General features: G+C 43.7%; 2 protein-coding genes across 4 annotated transcripts in view; one reads left to right on the forward strand and one right to left on the reverse strand.

The window, feature by feature from the left end:
• Positions 1-17,946, forward strand: part of LOC140480929 (IQ motif and ankyrin repeat domain-containing protein 1-like) — a 343,897-nt gene that overhangs the window by 100,534 nt on the left and 225,417 nt on the right. The gene's annotated exons all lie outside the window — the stretch shown is intronic.
• The window catches only part of LOC140480927 (protein FAM83H-like), a 105,630-nt gene that overhangs the window by 65,634 nt on the left and 22,050 nt on the right, over positions 1-17,946 (reverse strand). Inside the window, exon 3 of the mRNA XM_072576514.1 lies at positions 13,651-13,815. Within this exon, the coding sequence (XP_072432615.1) occupies positions 13,651-13,815 (165 nt within the window). The remainder of the gene's footprint in view (positions 1-13,650; positions 13,816-17,946) is intronic.

The raw sequence follows: 17,946 nt of genomic DNA on the forward strand, positions 1-17,946 counted from the left end.
CTTTGAAGACAAATTTTAAAAACTTAAAACTCTAGGTGTACAGGTCCACATTTCCCTGACAATGGCAACATAAGTGGACAAGGTGATCAAGAAGCCATATGCCGTACTTGCCTTCATCAGTGAAGGCATAAAATATAAACATTGGCAAGTCATGTTGCAGCTGTATAGAACTTCAGTTGGGCCACATTTGTATTGTGTACAGTTCCGGTCAGCGCACTACAAGAAGGACAGGATACACCAGGATGTTGACTGGTTTGGATAGTATTAGCTGAGGAGAGATTGGGATTGGATAAAACTTGGTTTGTTTTTACTTGTATGTCAAAAAATGAGGGGCGACCCAGTAGAAGTTCCCAAAATTGAGAGGCCCGGTAGAATGGCTAATCAGAGTCTTCTTCTCAGGGTAGAAATGTCAATTACAGAGGACATAGGTTTAAGGGAAAAGGGGCGAGATTAAAAGGAAATGCGAGAGGCACATTTTTCTTTTACAGGGAAAGGGTGGTAAGTGCCTAGAATGTGCTGCCAGAGAAGGTGGTGGAGGCAGATACAATAGTAATGTTTAAGAGGCAGCTTGACAAATACATGAATAGGCAGGGATACAGACTGTGCAGAGGCAAAGGGTTTCAGAAAGGCATTGTGTGTCAGTGCAGTCCAGGTGGGCCGAAAGAGCCTGTTTTTGTGCTGGACTGTTTTTGTTTAGGAACATGGGACTGGGATATTTCTCCAGCTTCCTCATTTCCCCTCCCCCTGTCTTATCTCAGTCCCAACCCTCTGATTCAGCACCGCCCTCTTGACCTGTAATCTTCTTCCCAACCTCTCCACCCCTACCCCCTCTTCAGCCTATCACCCTCACCTCCTTCCACCTATCGTATTCCCAGCGCCCCTCCCCCAAATTCCCTCCCCACTACTGTTTATCTCAGCCCGCTTGGCACATCAGCCTCATTCCTGAAGAAGGGCTTATGCCCGAAACGTCGATTCTCCTGCTCCTCGGATGCTGCCTGGCCTGCTGTGTTTTTCCAGCACCATATTTTTCAACATTGGGATATCATATACTTGATTAGTGGTGCTGGAAGAGCACAGCAGTTCAGGCAGCATCCAATGAGCAGCGAAATCGACATTTCGGGCAAAAGCCCTTCATCAGGAATATGAAGGGCTTTTGCCCGAAACGTCGATTTCGCTGCTCGTTGGATGCTGCCTGAACTGCTGTGCTCTTCCAGCACCACTAATCCAGTATTTGCTTTCCAGCATCTGCAGTCATTGTTTTTACCACACTGGGATATCATAGCCAGGACAGAAACAAGGCTCAGGGATGGGCAGGACTGGCAGCTTAGTGTTCCAGGATCCTGGGAGGTAGGTTTGCTAGCACTCTTTGGGGGGGGTTTAAGCTAATTTGGCAGGGGAATGGGATCCGGACTTGTCGTCCAGCAAGTAGGCTAGCTGTTTGTCAAGATGTCCAAGAATGTAGGGAGGCTGTGGAGAAGGTAGCACTGACAGGGAATACTTGTGGACACAGAGATGGGTTCAAGTGTGTATACTTCAATGCAAGGAGTATCAGAAATAAGGTGGGTGAACTTAAGGCGTGGATCGGTACCTGGGACTACGATGTTGTGGCCATCACGGAAACGTGGATAGAAGAGGGACAGGAATGGTTGTTGGAGGTTCCTGGTTACAGATGTTTCAGTAAGATTGGTGGCGGGGGGGGGGGGGGGGGGGGGGGGGGAGGATGGTAAAAAAGGAGGGGGGTGGCGTTGCTAATTAGAAATGGTATAACGGCTGCAGAAAGGCAGTTTGAGGGGGATCTACCTTTGGAGGTAGTATGGGCTGAAGTCAGAAATAGGGAAGGAGCAGTCACCTTGTTGGGTGTTTACTATAGGCCCCCCCAACAGCAGCAGAGATGTGGAGACAGATTTTGGAAAGGTGCAGAAGCCACAGGGTAGTAGTCATGGGAGATTTCAACTTCCCAAATATTGATTGGAAGCTCTTTAGATCAAGTAGGTTGGACGGGGCGGTGTTTGTGCAGTGTGTCCAGGAAGCTTTTCTAACTCAGTATGTAGATTGTCCGACCAGAGGGGAGGCCATATTGGATTTGGTACTTGTTAGTGGGTGAACATTTTGGTGATGGTGACCACAATTCTGAGACTTTCACCTTGGTTATGGAGAGAGATGATTGTGTGCAACAGGGTAGGTTTTACAATTGGGGGAAGGGGAAATACGAGGCTGTAAGACAGGATCTGAGGAGCATAAATTGGGAGCACAGGCTGTCAGGGACGGATGTCTTGGAAATGTGGAACCTCTTGCTGAGATATTTATATCATCGATAGTCACAGGTGAGGTGCCAGAAGACAGGAGGCTGGCTAACATGGTGCCACTGTTTAAGAAGGGTGGTAAGGATAAGTCAGTGAACTATAGACCAGTGAGCCTGACATCGGTGGCGGGGAAGTTGTTAGAGGGAATCCTGAGGGACAGGATGTACATGTATTTGGAAAGGCAAGGACTGATTAGGGATAGTCAACACAGCTTTGTGCATGGGAAATCATGTCTCACAAATTTGATTGAGTTTTTTGAGGAAGTAACAAAGAGGATTGATAAGGGAAGAGCAGTAGATGTGATCTATGTGGACTTCACTAAGGTGTTCGACAAGGTTTCCCATAGGAGACAGATTAGCAAGGTTAGATCTCATGGAATACTGGGAGAACTAGCCATTTGGATACAGAACTGGCTCAAACGTAGAAGACAGAGGATGTGGTGGAGGGTTGTTTTTCAGACTGGAGGCCTGTGACCAGTGGAGTGCCACAAGGATCGGTGCTGGATCCTCTACTTTTTGTCATTTATATAAATTATTTGGATGTCAGCACAAGGGGTATAGTTAGTAAGTTTGCAGATGACACCAAAATTGGAGGTGTAGTGAACAGCAAAGAGGGTTACCTCAGATTACAACACGATCATGACCAAATGGGCCAATGGGCTGAGAAGTGGCAGATAGAGCCAAAGAGATGTACAGCAAGGAAACAGACCCTTCGGTGAAACCCGTCCATGCCGACCAGATATCCCAACCCAATCTAGTCCCACCTGCCAGCACCTGGCCCAGATCCCTCCAAACCCTTCCCATTCATATACCCATCCAAATGCCTCTTAAATGTTGCAATTGTACCAGCCTCCACCACTTCCTCTGACAGCTCATTCCATACACATACCACCCTCTGTGTGAAAAAGTTGCCCATAGGTCTCTTTTATATCTTTTCCATCTCACCATACACATATGCCCTCTAGTTCTGGACTCCCCGACCCCAGGGAAAATATTTTGCCTATTTACCCTATCCATGCCCCTCATAATTTTGTAAACCTCTATAAGGTCACCACTCAGCCTCCGACGCTCCAGGGAAAACAGCCCCAGCCTGTTCAGCCTCTCTCCATAACTCAAATCCTTGAACTCTGGCAACATTCTTGTAAAACCTTTCTGAACCTTTTCAAGTTTCACAACATCTTTCCGATAGGAAGGAGACCAGAATTGCACGCAATATTCCAACAGTGGCCTAACCAATGTCCTGTACAGCCGCAACATGACCTCCCAACTCCTGTACTCAATACTCTGACCAATAAAGGAAAGCATACCAAACGCCTTCTTCACTATCCTATCTACCTGTGACTCCGCATTCAAGGAGAACCTGCACTCCAAGGTCTCTTTGTTCAGCAACACTCCCTAGGACCTTACCATTAAGGTGTATAAGTCCTGCTAAGATTTGCTTTCCCAAAATGCAACACCTCACATTTATCTGAATTAAACTCCATCTGCCACCTCTCAGCCCATTGGCCCATCTGGTCAAGATCCTATTGTAATCTGAGGTAACCCTCTTCGCTGTCCACTACACCTCCAATTTTGGTGTCATCTGCAAACTTACTAACTGTACCTCTTATGCTCACATCCAAATCACTTATGTAAATGACGAAAAGAAGAGGACCCATCACCGATCCTTGTGGCACTTTTTCTGTTATTTTTTTGCCTTCGTCTTAGCAGTTGACGGCAGCTTAGGATGGAAAGAAAGTCAAGTATTTATTCAATGTGATCTAACCAACATGGGCTGTGGAGTGGCCTTTTCCCAACTGCCTATTTTATATTTCCCTGGGCATCATGGAAAAAGGTAGATCATTAGTCTGTCCACATTTAACGTCACAAGAAAATGTCAGATAACTTTACACTTCCTGATTAGGGAGTCCCATTCCAGAACTGGAGTCACGAAGACTAGGAAAACAAAGATGCTCTGTTAAATGGGTACAGTAACCTAGTGATCAGTTTACTAGGCTGGTAACTCCCATTTTGGGTTAATACTCACCATGATATATTGTGAAATCAATTTCAATAAATCTGTTGGTTTCTAGTCTGGTTGAAGGAAATAATCAAAACAACTTCGGGATAACTAATGTTGGTTCCTACCCAGTCTGGGAGAAAGTCAGGACTGCAGATGCTGGACCAGAGTTGAAAAATGTGGTGCTGGAAAAACACAGCAGGCCAGGCAGCATCCAAGGAGCAAGAGAATCGACGTTTCGGGCACGTCGATTCTCCTGTTCCTCAGATGCTGCCTGGCCTGCTGTGTTTTGTCAGCACCACATTTTTCAACTCTCCTACCCAGTCTGACCGACTTGTGACTCCAGTCACTCTGTGTGTGTGTGTGTGCGTGCGCGTGCGCGTGCGCGTATAGGTTGGGACAGGAGCAGTAAGCAGGTGATCAACCCCAGTACTCCATGGGCCATATCAAACATGTAAGTGTCTTATTTAATCATCAAACTGCTCTGTTTGTTCCTCATTTATTATGGAGAACAGAAGAGACTTTTACCAGGTTCCTTCAGTAATTCAATGTTAACTCTTTTATCATAAACAAAGTTATTCTTTAGTCAGTTAGAAAAATTAGTTATCAACAGAGCTTTTTTGTAGGATCCAGTATACTTCCTTCATACCAAACACATATGTTCAGACGTTGACAAAACACACCCCCACTGTGATCTTAGGGTTTTGGAATGAATAGACACCAAAGGAGCAATATGTCCAAGAGTTTGCATTCAGAAAATACAATTGGTTCACTTCTCTCAGTTCCTTTTGGTTTTTGCTGTTGATGAGATCTAATTTCTGACAATTACAAAATAATATTAGCAACAGGAGCAGGCAATTCAACATGTTGTACCTGCTCTGTCATGGAATAAGATTATAACTGATCTCATATCAGCATTCCTGTTTATCTACATTATTCTTCCAGCCCCTTGCTTAATAACCTGTCCACCCATGCCTTAAAAATACGACTCAGAGAGAGAGCTGCTTTCTGCTGTACTTTTCTTCAACAACTCGCATTTCAGCACTGTGTACCATTTAGTAAAACGCATTTCATTGCAGAAATTTACCAAGGCTCCTTCAACTACACCTTCCAAATCCACAACCACTACCATCTAGAAGGACAAGGGTAGCAGATACATGGGAATTCCACTACTTGCAAATTTCCCTCCAAGCCACTCACCATCCTGATTGAGAAATATATCACCATTCCTTCAGTGTCGCTGGATCAAAATCCTGTTTCCTACCTAATGGCTTTGTGGGTGTAATGAAACAAAACAGTTTGCAGTAGTTCAAGAAAACAGCTCACCACCACCTGTCCAGGGCAACTAGGAATGGGCAATAAATGCTGGCATGTCAGTGATGGCTATAATCCACTAATGCAGAGGCTGTTGATGGGCAATCAACAGCTCACATCCCACGGTTTCTCCAAGGCTATTTGCTCCGCAGTTAAGCCAGAAAACCCATCTCTTACCTAATTCTAAAACCCTTTATTGGAGTCTCCTTCCTAAAATTACTTAATTATCTGCAGTTTAATGGAAATTCTGCAATTCTGTTTAACCTTCTGACTTTTGTTTCCAAGCAATCACATGATAAAGCTTCTTCACACGATAGTCTAGTTTTTCATATACTAACGTGCTTCCACCCTGAAAGACAATATTCCATCTCAAAATGCATTTCATTCTAGTGCAAACAGAACACACATATAAGAAAACATAAAGTTACATTCACAGTCAGAAATTACTGGAAAAGCTCAGCAGGTCAGGCAGCATCCAAGGAACAGGAAAATCGACGTTTTGGACAGGAGCCCTTCACTTCATAGAGTCAGAGTCCTACAGCATGGAGACCAGGCCCTAAGGCCCAAACTAGTCTACGCTGACCAAAATGTCCATCCACCCTCACCTCATTTCCCTGCATTTGGCCCATATCCTTCTAAACCTGTCCTATCCATGTGTTTGTCTAAATGCCTTTTAAATGTTAATGTACTTGCCCCCTCAACCACTTCTGCTGGCAGATCATTCCATATACTTACCACTCTGTGAAAAAGTTGCCCCTCAAGTTCCCTTTAATTCTTTCCCCTCAAATAGTTCCCCATCCACCAATCCTGGGAAAAAGACAGTACATTCACCCCATCTCTCATGGTTTTCTATAACTCTATAAAATCCCCCCCAGTCTCCTACACTCTAAAGAAAAAAATCTTAGCTTGTTCAATCTCGCCTGACAGCTTAGACTGTTGAGTCCTGGCAACATCTGTGTCAATTTTTTCTGCACTCTTTCCAGTTTAATAACATCCTTCCTATAGCACAGAATAGCACAGCACAGTACGGCCCTTCAGCCCTTGATGTTGTGCCAGCCTTTTATCTTACACTAAGATCAGACCCTTCAATTGACTATCAATGTGCCTATCCAGGAGTCACTTAAGTGTCCCTAATATATCTGACTCTACCACCACTGCTGGCAGTGCATTCCAATGTAGCCACCACTCTGAGTAAAACACCCAGCTCTGACATCTCCCTGAACCTTCCTCCAATAACCTGAAAATTATGCCCCTTTGTGATATCCATTTCTGCCCTGGGAAAAAAAACTCTCTGGCTATCCAATCTATCTCTGCCTCTCATCGTCTTGTACACCTCTATCAAATCACCTCTCCCCCTTCTTCACTCCAATGAGAAAAGCCCGAACTCCCTCAACTTTCTCCATAAGACATATACTCCAGTCCAGGCAGCGACCTGATAAATGCACCCTCTAAAAAGCTTCCACATCCTACTATAGTGAGGTGACTGGAACGGAACACAATATTCCAAATGCAGTCTAACCAGAGGTCTACACAGCTGCAGCATAACCTCATGGTTCTTAAACTCAATCCCCTTGCTAATAAAAGCCAACACACCACATATCTTCTTAACAACCTGACTGGTAACTTTGAGGGATCTATGAACATGGACACCAAGATCCCTATGTTCCTCCACACTGCCAAGAATCCTGCCTTTAATTCTGGATTCTGCATTCAAATTTTACCTTCCAGAGTGAACCACTTCACACTTTTCCAGGTTGAACTCCATCCGCACTCCAGTCATTGTAACTCACTTTGATTATGCAATCTTGGAACATGCGTTCCATCTCCTTCTGAAATTGTGCCAACTTTAGAGAGTTATGTCTATAAGGATGTTGCTTAATTGGAACAGCATCTCCTATATCTACATTATACACAATTAGGTTTGTACTTCCCGGTTTATTTCTGCATATCTCCCCATGTGCTAGTAATAACTCTTGCAGGTCATTTCAATGTTCTTGTGGAAGGTAACGCAATAATTTATCCCAATTTTTGGGAACTTGTTCATTGTCCAATTTGATTTGAGGAATATCCAATTCAGAATCCTCTAAACTTGGTTCTTTGTTCTGTGCTGTAATCATTAACACCTTCTTTCCTTCCCTGTCAAAATGCCTTTTGAGCATATTCACATGACACACTGAGATTTCTTCCGGTCTGGAGTCCTTATCAAGTCAGAGAAAGTGAGGACAGCAGATGATGGAGATCAGAGTCAAAAGTGCATTACTGGGAAAGCACAGGTCAGGAGGAGAATCAACATTTCGGGCATAAGCTCTTCATCTGGAATGAGCCTTGTGGGCCGGGGCTGAGAGGTGAATGGGAGGGGGTGGGGAGGAGGTAACTGAGAAAGCAATAGGTGGATGAAGGTGATAGGATCGGAGGGGGGGAAAAGATATAGACAGGTCCAGAAGGTATTGCCGATTGGAGGCTTGGGACTGGGATGATGTGGGGGAGGGGAAATGCGGAAGCTGTTGAAATCCACATTTATCCCGTGTGGTTGCAGGGTCCCAAGGCGGAATATGAGGCGTTCTTCCTCCATGTGTCGGGTGGTAACGGTGTCCTTATCAAATAGTTCGCCTCACTCAATTTCCTCTCGATTTGATAAGGTCCACTAAAACTTACTTTTAAAGGGTCACCTATTATTAGAAGTAACACCAATACTTTATCCCCAGTGGAAAAATTGTAAATTTAATTTCTTGTTTCATTATATGCTGGGATACTTTTAAATGTTGTCTAGCCAACTTCCCAGCTCTATTTAATCGTTCTCTAAAATTTTACGCTTACTCCAAATGGGTGGTCTGAATTCTGACTGACTAATTTCTCCTTAATTAGTTTTAATGGTCTTCTGACTTGATGCCCAAGACATTAATTCAAATGGAATGAATTTGGTCGATTCATTAGGTGCATCTCTGATCGCAAAAAATACAAACGGAACTCCCTTATCCCAATCATCTGGATAATCCTGACCATAAGCCCTCAACATAGTCTTTACTGTTTGATGTCATCTCTCTAGCACTCCCTGCGATTCCGGATGGTATGCAGTAGATTTGAATTGTTTTATTCCAAAGTTATTCATAACCCTTTGTTTGAGGTAGGGAACCTACGCAATCAATCAAGACTCTTGTGAAAGGTTCCTCAAATGCTGGAATAGGTATTAAAGGTGCAGGTTTTATTACTGCCCGTGGTTTTCCGATTAGTTGATATATATGACACATCTGGCAAAATTCAACTACATCCTTGTGTAGTCCAGGCCAGTAAAAATGTCTTTGTATTTTAGCCGGTGTTTTCCTCACCCCTAAATGACCTCCAAGTGGTAGTTCATGTGCCACTCGCAACACCCCCTTTCTATACCTGACTGGCAAAACAATTTGATGAATCTCTGCCCATTTCTCATCTGCTTGAATGTGTGATGGTCTCCATTTCCTCATTAAGACATCACTTGTTAGGTAATAACACACAGGGATGCACTCACTGTCCTTCCATGTATATGCCTTTTGATACAACTGCTTTAAGTTCTCATCTATCTGTTACAACTCAATGAGTTTTGCAGCAGTAAAGATATTTACATGTTTACTATTTGCACCTGCTCTGTCCCACTTATCTGATCAAAAAAAAGTCTCTGATAATGCTATTTCAGATTCCTTACCTGTGCCTTTTGATCTCTCCTGCTTCAGCTTGTGACCCTGTGATATCGTTACTATACAATCAGGGAAGATTCTTAGATTAAACATCCTGCATTTCTTCAGTTGCCCGCATCTTCACTGGCTTTTCAACTAGAGTAGACAGCATGCCTACCAGTGAATCAGCTGTATCATTTTGAAGGACAAACTATATTCCTGGTATTGAGAGTTTTGTCCAACAGTCCTGCCACAAATTCTCCACTCCTCTCTGGACTCTCTCGCCTCACTTTACATAACTGAGCACTTTTTGTCTCACCATGATATCCTGTTACCAGCATCTTCTCTGGCAATTGTCGCTCAGGAGTGCATATCTCCTCATCCTTTAGCATTACAGACTGAGAGGATCCTGTGTCCCTTAATATTGTAACCTCCTTACCTACTACTCCTGGCCTATGTGAATAAACTTTACCCTTACATGTATATTTTTTAAGCAGATCTGGCACTTCCTCCTTAATCAACCTCTGATCAGCTTGTGCACTCTAGTGCAGCTTTCTAGCTTCCACTGTGCTTTCTGTTACCATTCCAACAAACCTTCCAGGCTTGTCCTGTTTTCCTACATCTGGCTTTCTCCCAGCTCACCAATACTTTGATTTTGTCTGGCTCACTTTATTACAATGAAAACACCAGAGCTTTTTACCTTCTTTGTCCCCTTCAAGGGTTTCCTTTATATCCTGCGGTAAATTATCCTTATGATTTTCACTGTGATCGATCTTTCCTTTTCCACGTGAGGATTTCTCTTTGCCCCAATTTCTATCCCTCATGGACTGAAATTGATTCTGGAAGCCAAGCCGAGTTTTATTGACCGGCTCATAACCATCAGCCCCTTCAGCTGCTAACCTTGCCGTTTTAACTCTCTGCTCTTCCACACTAAGCTCACCTTCAGCCTTTGTCGCCAACCCATAAACTAACTTCCCTTTCTAAGTGTCAGTTTCTTAAGTTCAATCTCTCTCTCTTCCCTCTCTTCTGCTATTAATCCTAACTCAAACGGTTTCATTTTTGCTGCCATTTCCTTATCTCTCGCCTCTAACTCAAGCTGCTTCATTTGCAATTGAATTCTTGCCATCTCTATCAATCCTGATGGATTTTCCAGCAAGTTTAAATGCTGCGCTACTGCTGTAAATCTCTCTCTTTTCCTTACAGAAGGAAGCAGCTCCAACCCTAGCTTGTCTGCTAATTCCTGCAGCTTGGCCTTAACCACCTTTTGCAAAACTACCAAGTTCACCTCGTCCACCTCCAGAAAACCTTTGGCGACTGAAAGAGCCATTACTATCCCAAGCTTTGTCTACCCAACCAAACCAACACCCGAAATAAAGACACTAGCACCTACCACTTGCTGTTTAAAATCCCACAAAGAGCTCCCAATCTGTTATGGACTAGGGCAGACCACTCAAAATGTTCTTCAGCAGGCAGCCCAGACAGTAACTTTGCTATTTGTTTCAGCAAGCATACAGTGAAAATTACCCGGATTAAGTTAGCTAGGTTGACTACTGGGTTTTAAAACAGACAAACATTTATTCACAAAATTAAGGAATGAAACACAAAGAACAAAATAAAGAACATCTACAGAACTCAATCTATCCAAACGAAACTTAATTATGCTGTTTTGAATATGCACAACAATCCCAATAAACAAACCCTTAAACATAGTAAAAATGAAATAGAGGCTTACAGATCGAAGTTAGAAGGGCAGAAGGAGGGAGAGTCTAGCAGCCTGTTTCCACACAGCCCATTGCTACACTGAACTGCTCAGCCATGCCCCCTTGACTTATATAGGTTACTTCTAAAACATAAAAGCTTTGACCTAAAGTCTCATTTGTTTACATTAAACAAAAAGCCTCTCAGTGAACCAGTCAATTCGGAGCCTGGACTGGTTTACAACCCCTCTGAAAAAAAACATGGACACAGTATCCTTGAGAAAAGGAACAGGTTTTAGAAAAAGGGAGCAGCTTTGTGAAAGATCCCTTCAGCTTTCAGGAGATCAATCATAACTTGTCATGAGAAAGGCATGCTCACAGTCCAATCTCTGCCAATACTTGTTCATTCACAAAGAACAGTTACATCTGAATCATGCTAACAGCAAACATACTTTGGGTAGAGAGGGAAGCGTCAGGGGCATAATCACTTTTTAGCAATACAGCAGTGAATCATCACCCTGAGCAGAATCTCAGTTGACTGAATTTTCTCAATGCAAATTATATGAACACAACGCACCCAGTTGCTAACAACTGACATCTTAATAAATTATGATTTCAAACCATGATCCCCTGAGGGATTGTACAAAGGGTGGGGCTCTTCAGACAGTCTACGTGTTTGTCAATATTTATAGGAAATCCCTGGCTGAGAAATGATTTGTAGGAATTGCTGTGTAAGAACATAAGAAATTTCAGGAGCAAGACATTTATTCCCTTAAACCTGCCCTGTATTCCAGAAGATCATGGCTGATTTGTCCAGGCCTCAACATCTCATTCATGCCAGTTCCTTATAGTCTTTAACTCCTGAATAACCCTTGTGGAGGCGAGATCATTGGAAATCTCACCCTTTCCTCTTTAAATATTTTTAAGGGATCTAGATTTCACTGCTCCCTGCAGCAAAGGATTAGAGATATTCACTACATTCAGAGACAAAATTCTTTCACATCCCAGCTTTGAATTAATATCCTGCAGTTTGAGATTCCCCAAGTGATTGAAACAACTTATCAACATTTACCCCGTCAAGGCCCCTCAACATTTTAAATGTTTCAAGATAATCCTCATTCTTATAAACTTTGATGAATAATGGTGTAACCAGTTCACCCATTCTTGATATCTCAACCTCTTCTCGGGGGGTGGGAATCAAAACTGTATTTTGAGTATACAGGAGGTTGAGAGTAGTGAGGTCAGAACTAAGGTTTCAAGGTCACAAGAGGGCACTGGCAAGCAAGATGTTGGTTTGATGTGTGTCTACTTCAACACCAGGAGCATCCGGAATAAGGTGGGTGAACTTGCAGCATGGGTTGGTATCTGGGACTTCGATGTTGTGGCCATTTCAGAGACATGGATACAGCAGGGACAGGAATGGTTATTACAGGTTCTGGGATTTAGATGTTTCAGGAAAACAAAGAAAATGGTAAAAGAGGGGGTGGTGTGGCATGGCATTGTTAGTCATGGACACCATTACAGTTGCAGAAAGAATGTTTGAGGACTTGTCTACTGAGATTAGAAACAGGAAAGGAGAGGTTACCCTGTTGGGATTTTTCGACAGGCCTCCAAATAGTTCCACAGATGTAGAGGAGAGGATAGCAAAGATGATCCTTGATAGGAGCGAGAGTGACAGGGTAGTTGTTGTGGGGGACTTTAACTTTCCAAATATAGACTGGGAATACTATAGTTCAAGTACTTTAGATGGGTGAGTTTTTGTCCAATGTGTGCAGGAGGGTTTCCTGACACAGTATATAGACAGGCCGTCAAGGGGTAAGGCCACATTAGATTTGGTACTGGGTGATGAACCAGACCAGGTGTTAGATTTGGAGGTAGGTGAGCACTTGTGATAGTGACCACAATTTGGTTATGTTTATTTTAGTGATCGAAAGGGATAGGTGGATAGGTATATACTGCAGGGCAAGAATTATAGCTGGGGGAAAGGCAATTACAATGCGATTAGACAAGATTTAGGATGCATAGGATGGGTAAAGAAACTGCAGGGGATGGGCACAATTGAAACCACCTGATGATGGCGCAGCACCCCAAAAGCTAGTGCTTCCAAACAAACCTGTTGGGCTGTAACCTGGTATTGTGAGATTTTTAACTTTGTACATCCCAGTTCAACACTGGCACCTCCAAATCATGACAGAGTAATGATATCACCAATTCCTGTTAATTTGATATTGATGGTTTTGTTCGAGGGAACGCTGTGTACCAAAGAAATTGGGTCCACTCTTTAACATTTCAAAAACAGTGTAATGAAATTTTCAAAATCTAGAGACAAGCTCTGTCAAGCTAGCACTCTGATAGTCCTGCATTGGACTCCAAACCTGTTGAATAGACAGAACTGATACCATGGCCAGCCAATTCAAGAGGCAAGTCTCAACAATTGACCCAGCCAAATTCATCAAATCTAGAGGATGTGTCTGCTTTCACTAGAATATTCACTGACATTGCATAAAACCTTCACATAAAGCCTCACATTTAACTCTCAATTAGGGGACTGTCATGTTATATCAGATTCACTTGAGCTTTGATTCACAAGATGAAGTACCAATATCTATACTAGCAACCATCCAGCTGCTCAAACTTGAAAACAGCTCCTCCTAAGCTTCATAGTCAACCGGATGAAAAGATTCTTACGTGCATGTGACTCAGATTCACTTGGCATTTCTTGACCATGTCCAGAAAGTGATGAGACAACAGTTCATCCAATAGAAGGTAGACAGGAACCCCACGACTTGCAGCCTCCAGCACCTCAGCAAACAGATCAAGATCAGTGAAAATATCCATTACAATTGCGATAACCTGCAGTAGGGTTGGGAGGGTGGGGTGGAGGGAGAGGGGGTTAAAGCAAAACAAAACATCAGTTCAACATTTGAAAAAGGCCAATTTTGACGGTATTAGGCAAGAACTTTCGAAAGCTGATTGGGGACAGATGTTCGTAGGTAAAGGGACGGCTGGAAACTGGGAAGCCTTCAGAAATGAGATAATGAGATTCCAGAGAAAGTATATTCCTGTCAGTGTGAAAGGAAAGGCTGGGAGGTATAGAGAATGCTGGATGACAAGAGAAATTGAGGGTTTGGTTAAGAAAAAGAAGGAAGCATATGTCAGGTATAGACAGAATAGATAAAGTGAATCCTTAGAAGAGTATAAAGGAAGTAGGAGTATACTTGAGGGAAATCAGGAGGGCAAAAAGGGGACATGAGATAGCTTTAGCAAATAGAGTTAGGGAGAATCCAAACAGTTTTTACAAATACATTAAGGACAAAAGGGTAACTAGAGAGAGAATAGGGCCCCTCAAAGATCAGCAAGGCAGCCTTTGTGTGGAGCCACAGAAAATGGGGGAGATGTTAAATGAGTATTTTGCATCAGTATTTACTGTGGAAAAGGATATGGAAGATATAGACTGTAGGGAAATAGATGGTGACATCTTGTAAAATGTCCAGATTACAGAGGAGGAAGTGCTGGATGTCTTGAAACGCATAAAAGTGGAAAGATCCTCAGGACATGATCAGGTGTACCCTAGAACTCTGTGGGAAGCTAGGGAAGTGATTGCTGGGCCTCTTGCTGAGATATTTGTATCATCGATAGTCACAGGTGAGGTGCCGGAAGACTGGAGGTTGGCTAACATGGTGCCACTGTTTAAGAAGGGAACTATCGGCCAGTGAGCCTGATGTTCGGTGGTGGGCAAGTAGTTGGAGGGAATCCTGAGGGACAGGATGTACATGTATTTGGAAAGGCAAGGACTGATTAGGGATAATCATCATGGCTTTGTGCGTGGGAAATCATGTCTCACAAACTTGATTGAGTTTCTTGAGGAAATAACAAAGAGGATTGATGAGGGCAGAGCGGTAGATATGATCTATATGGACTTCAGTAAGGTGTTCGACAAGGTTCCCCATGGGAGACTGATTAGCAAGGTTAGATCTCATGGAATACAAGCAGAAATAGCCATTTGGATACAGAACTGGCTCAAAAGGTAGAAGAATGAGGGTGGTGGTGGAGGGTTGTTTTTCAGACTGGAGGCCTGTGACCAGTGGAGTGCTACAAGGATCGGTGTTGGGTCCCCTACTTTTTGTCATTTACATAAATGATTTGGATGTGAGCATAAGAGGTACAGTTAGTAAGTTTGCAGATGGCACCAAAATTGGAGGTGTAATGGACAGCGAAGAAAGTTACCTCAGATTACAACAGGATCTTGATCAGATGGGCTGAGGAGTGGCAGATGAAGTTTAATTCAGATAAATGCGAGGTGCTGCATTTTGGGAAAGCAAATCTTAGCAGGATTTATACACTTAGTGGTAAGGTCCTAGGGAGTGTTGCTGAACAGAGAGACCTTGGAGTGCAGGTTCAAAGCTCCTTGAAAGTGAAGTCGCAGGTAGATAGGATAGTGAAGAAGGAGTTTGGTATGCTTTCCTTTTTTGGTCAGAGTACTGAGTACAGGAGTTGGGAGGTCATGTTGCAGCTGTACAGGACATTGGTTAGGCCACTGTTGGAATATTGTGTGCAATTCTGGTCTCCTTCCGATCGGAAAGATGTTGTGAAACTTGAAAGGGTTCAGAAAAGTTTTACAAGGATGTTGCCAGAGTTGGAGAATTTGAGCTACAGGGAGAGGCTGAACAGGCTGGGGCTGTTTTCCCTGGAGCGTCGGAGGCTGAGGGGTGACCTTATAGAGGTTTACAAAATTATGAGGGGCATGGATAGGATAAATAGACAAAGTCTTTTCCCTGGGGTCGGGGAGTCCAGAACTAGAGGGCGTAGGTTTAGGGTGAGAGGGGAAAGATATAAAAGAGACCTATGGGGCAACTTTTTCACACAGAGGGTGGTATGTGTATGGAATGAGCTGCTAGAGTAAGTGGTGGAGGCTGGTACAATTGTAACATTTAAGAGGCTTTTTGATGGGTATATGCATAGGAAGGGTTTGGAGGGATATGGGCCGGGTGCTGGCAGGTGGGACTAGATTGGGTTGGGCTATCTGGTCGGCATGGACAGGTTGGACAGAAGGGTCTGTTTCCATGCTGTTCAGCTCTATGGCTCTATATGACCCAAACCAGCAGAGAGTTTGCCTCCTGATACCTGTTAATTCCAGTTTTGCCAGAGCTCCTTAATGCCACACACAATCGAATGCAGCCTTGGTATCACGGGTTATCACTCTCCCCTCTGGAATCCAGCTCTTTTGTCCATTTTTAAACCAAGGCTGTAATGAGGTCAGGAGCCGAGTGGCCCTGGGGGAACCCAAACTGGGGAGGTCACTGAGCAGATGCTGCTTGATAGCACTATTACTGACACCATCCATCACTTTACTGATGGAGAGTAGATGATGGGGCAGAAATTAGCCAGGTTGGATTTGTCCTGCTTTGTGTGTGCAGGATAGACCTGGGCACCTTTTCCCCATTGTTGGGGAGATGCCAGTGTTGTACTGGAATGGAAGAGCTTGGCTAGGGCAGTGGCAGATTGTGGAGCACAATTCGTCAATACTATTGCCAGAATATTGTCACAGCCCCTAGCTTTTCCAGAATCCGGTGGTTCCAACCATTTCTTGATATAACACAGAATGAATCAAAGTGGCTGAAGACTGGTATCTGTGACACTGGGGACCACTAGAAGAGACCAAGATGGATCATTCACGGCACTTCTGGCTGTGATTACTTCCCCCTTATCTTTTGCACTGATGTGTTGAGCTCTTCCATCATTGAAATTTGTGGAGCCTCCTCCTCCAGTGAGTTGTTTAATTGTCCACCACCATTCATGACTGGATGTAGCAGGACTGCAGATCTGATCGATTGGTTGTAAGATCACTTAACTCTGTCTATCACTTGCTCCTTATGCCACCTGACGTGCAAGTAGTGCTGTTTGGTAGCTTCAACAGTTTGTCACCTCATTTTCAGGTATGCCTGATGCTGCTCCTGGCATGCCCTCCTGCACTCTCCATTGAACCAGGATCGATCCCCTGGCTTGATGGTAATGGTTGAGTGGGGGATATGCCGGGCCAAGAGGTTACAGGTTATGCTGGAGTACAGTTTTGCTACTGTTGATGACTCACAGTGCCTCGTGGATGCTCAGTTTTGAGCTACTAGATCTATTCAAAGTCTGTCCCATTTAGCACGGTGATAGTGTCACACAACCCGATGGAGGACATTCTTAATGTGAAGGTGGGACTTTGTCTCCACAAGGACTGTGTGGTGGTCACTCTTACCGATACTGTCATGGACACCTTGTCAAAGACCTTCTGGAAATCCAAATAGATCATGTCCATCGACTCTCCTTTGTCAAACTTGCTCATTACCTCCTCAAAAGAATTCTAAGATTCATCAAGCATGAGCTCCCCTTGATGAAGCCGTGCTGACTCAGCCCTATTTTACCCAAGTACTCCACAATCTCATCCTTAATAATGGACTCTAAAAATGTCACCACTGACTTCATTAAGGTGTTCGACAAGGTTCCCTATGGGAGACTGGTTAGCAAGGTTAGATCTCATGGAATACAGGGAGAACTAGCCATTTGGAACTGGCTCAAAGGTAGAAGACAGAGAGTGGTGGTGGAGGGTTGTTTTTCAGACTGGAGGCCTGTGACCAGTGGAGTGCCACAAGGATCGGTGCTGGGTCCATTACTTTTCATCATTTACGTAAATGATTTGGATGTGAGCATAAGAGGTAGAGTTAGTAAGTTTGCAGATGACATCTAAATTGGAGGTGTAGTGGACAGCAAAGACGGTTACCTCAGATTACAACGGGATCTTGATCAGATGGGCCAAGGGGCTGGAAAATGGCAGATGGAGTTTAATTCAGATAAATGCAAGGTGCTGCATTTTGGGAAAACAAATCTTAGCAGGATTTATATACTTAATGGTAAGGATGTTGACAAAACCACAGTCCTGGTTGGTGAAGGGTCAAATTGTACAACAGACTGAATAGAGACAGAAAAACAGAGGATTGC

Source organism: Chiloscyllium punctatum, chromosome 8 (assembly GCF_047496795.1).
Source record: "Chiloscyllium punctatum isolate Juve2018m chromosome 8, sChiPun1.3, whole genome shotgun sequence".
Taxonomy (NCBI): Eukaryota; Metazoa; Chordata; class Chondrichthyes; order Orectolobiformes; family Hemiscylliidae; genus Chiloscyllium; species Chiloscyllium punctatum.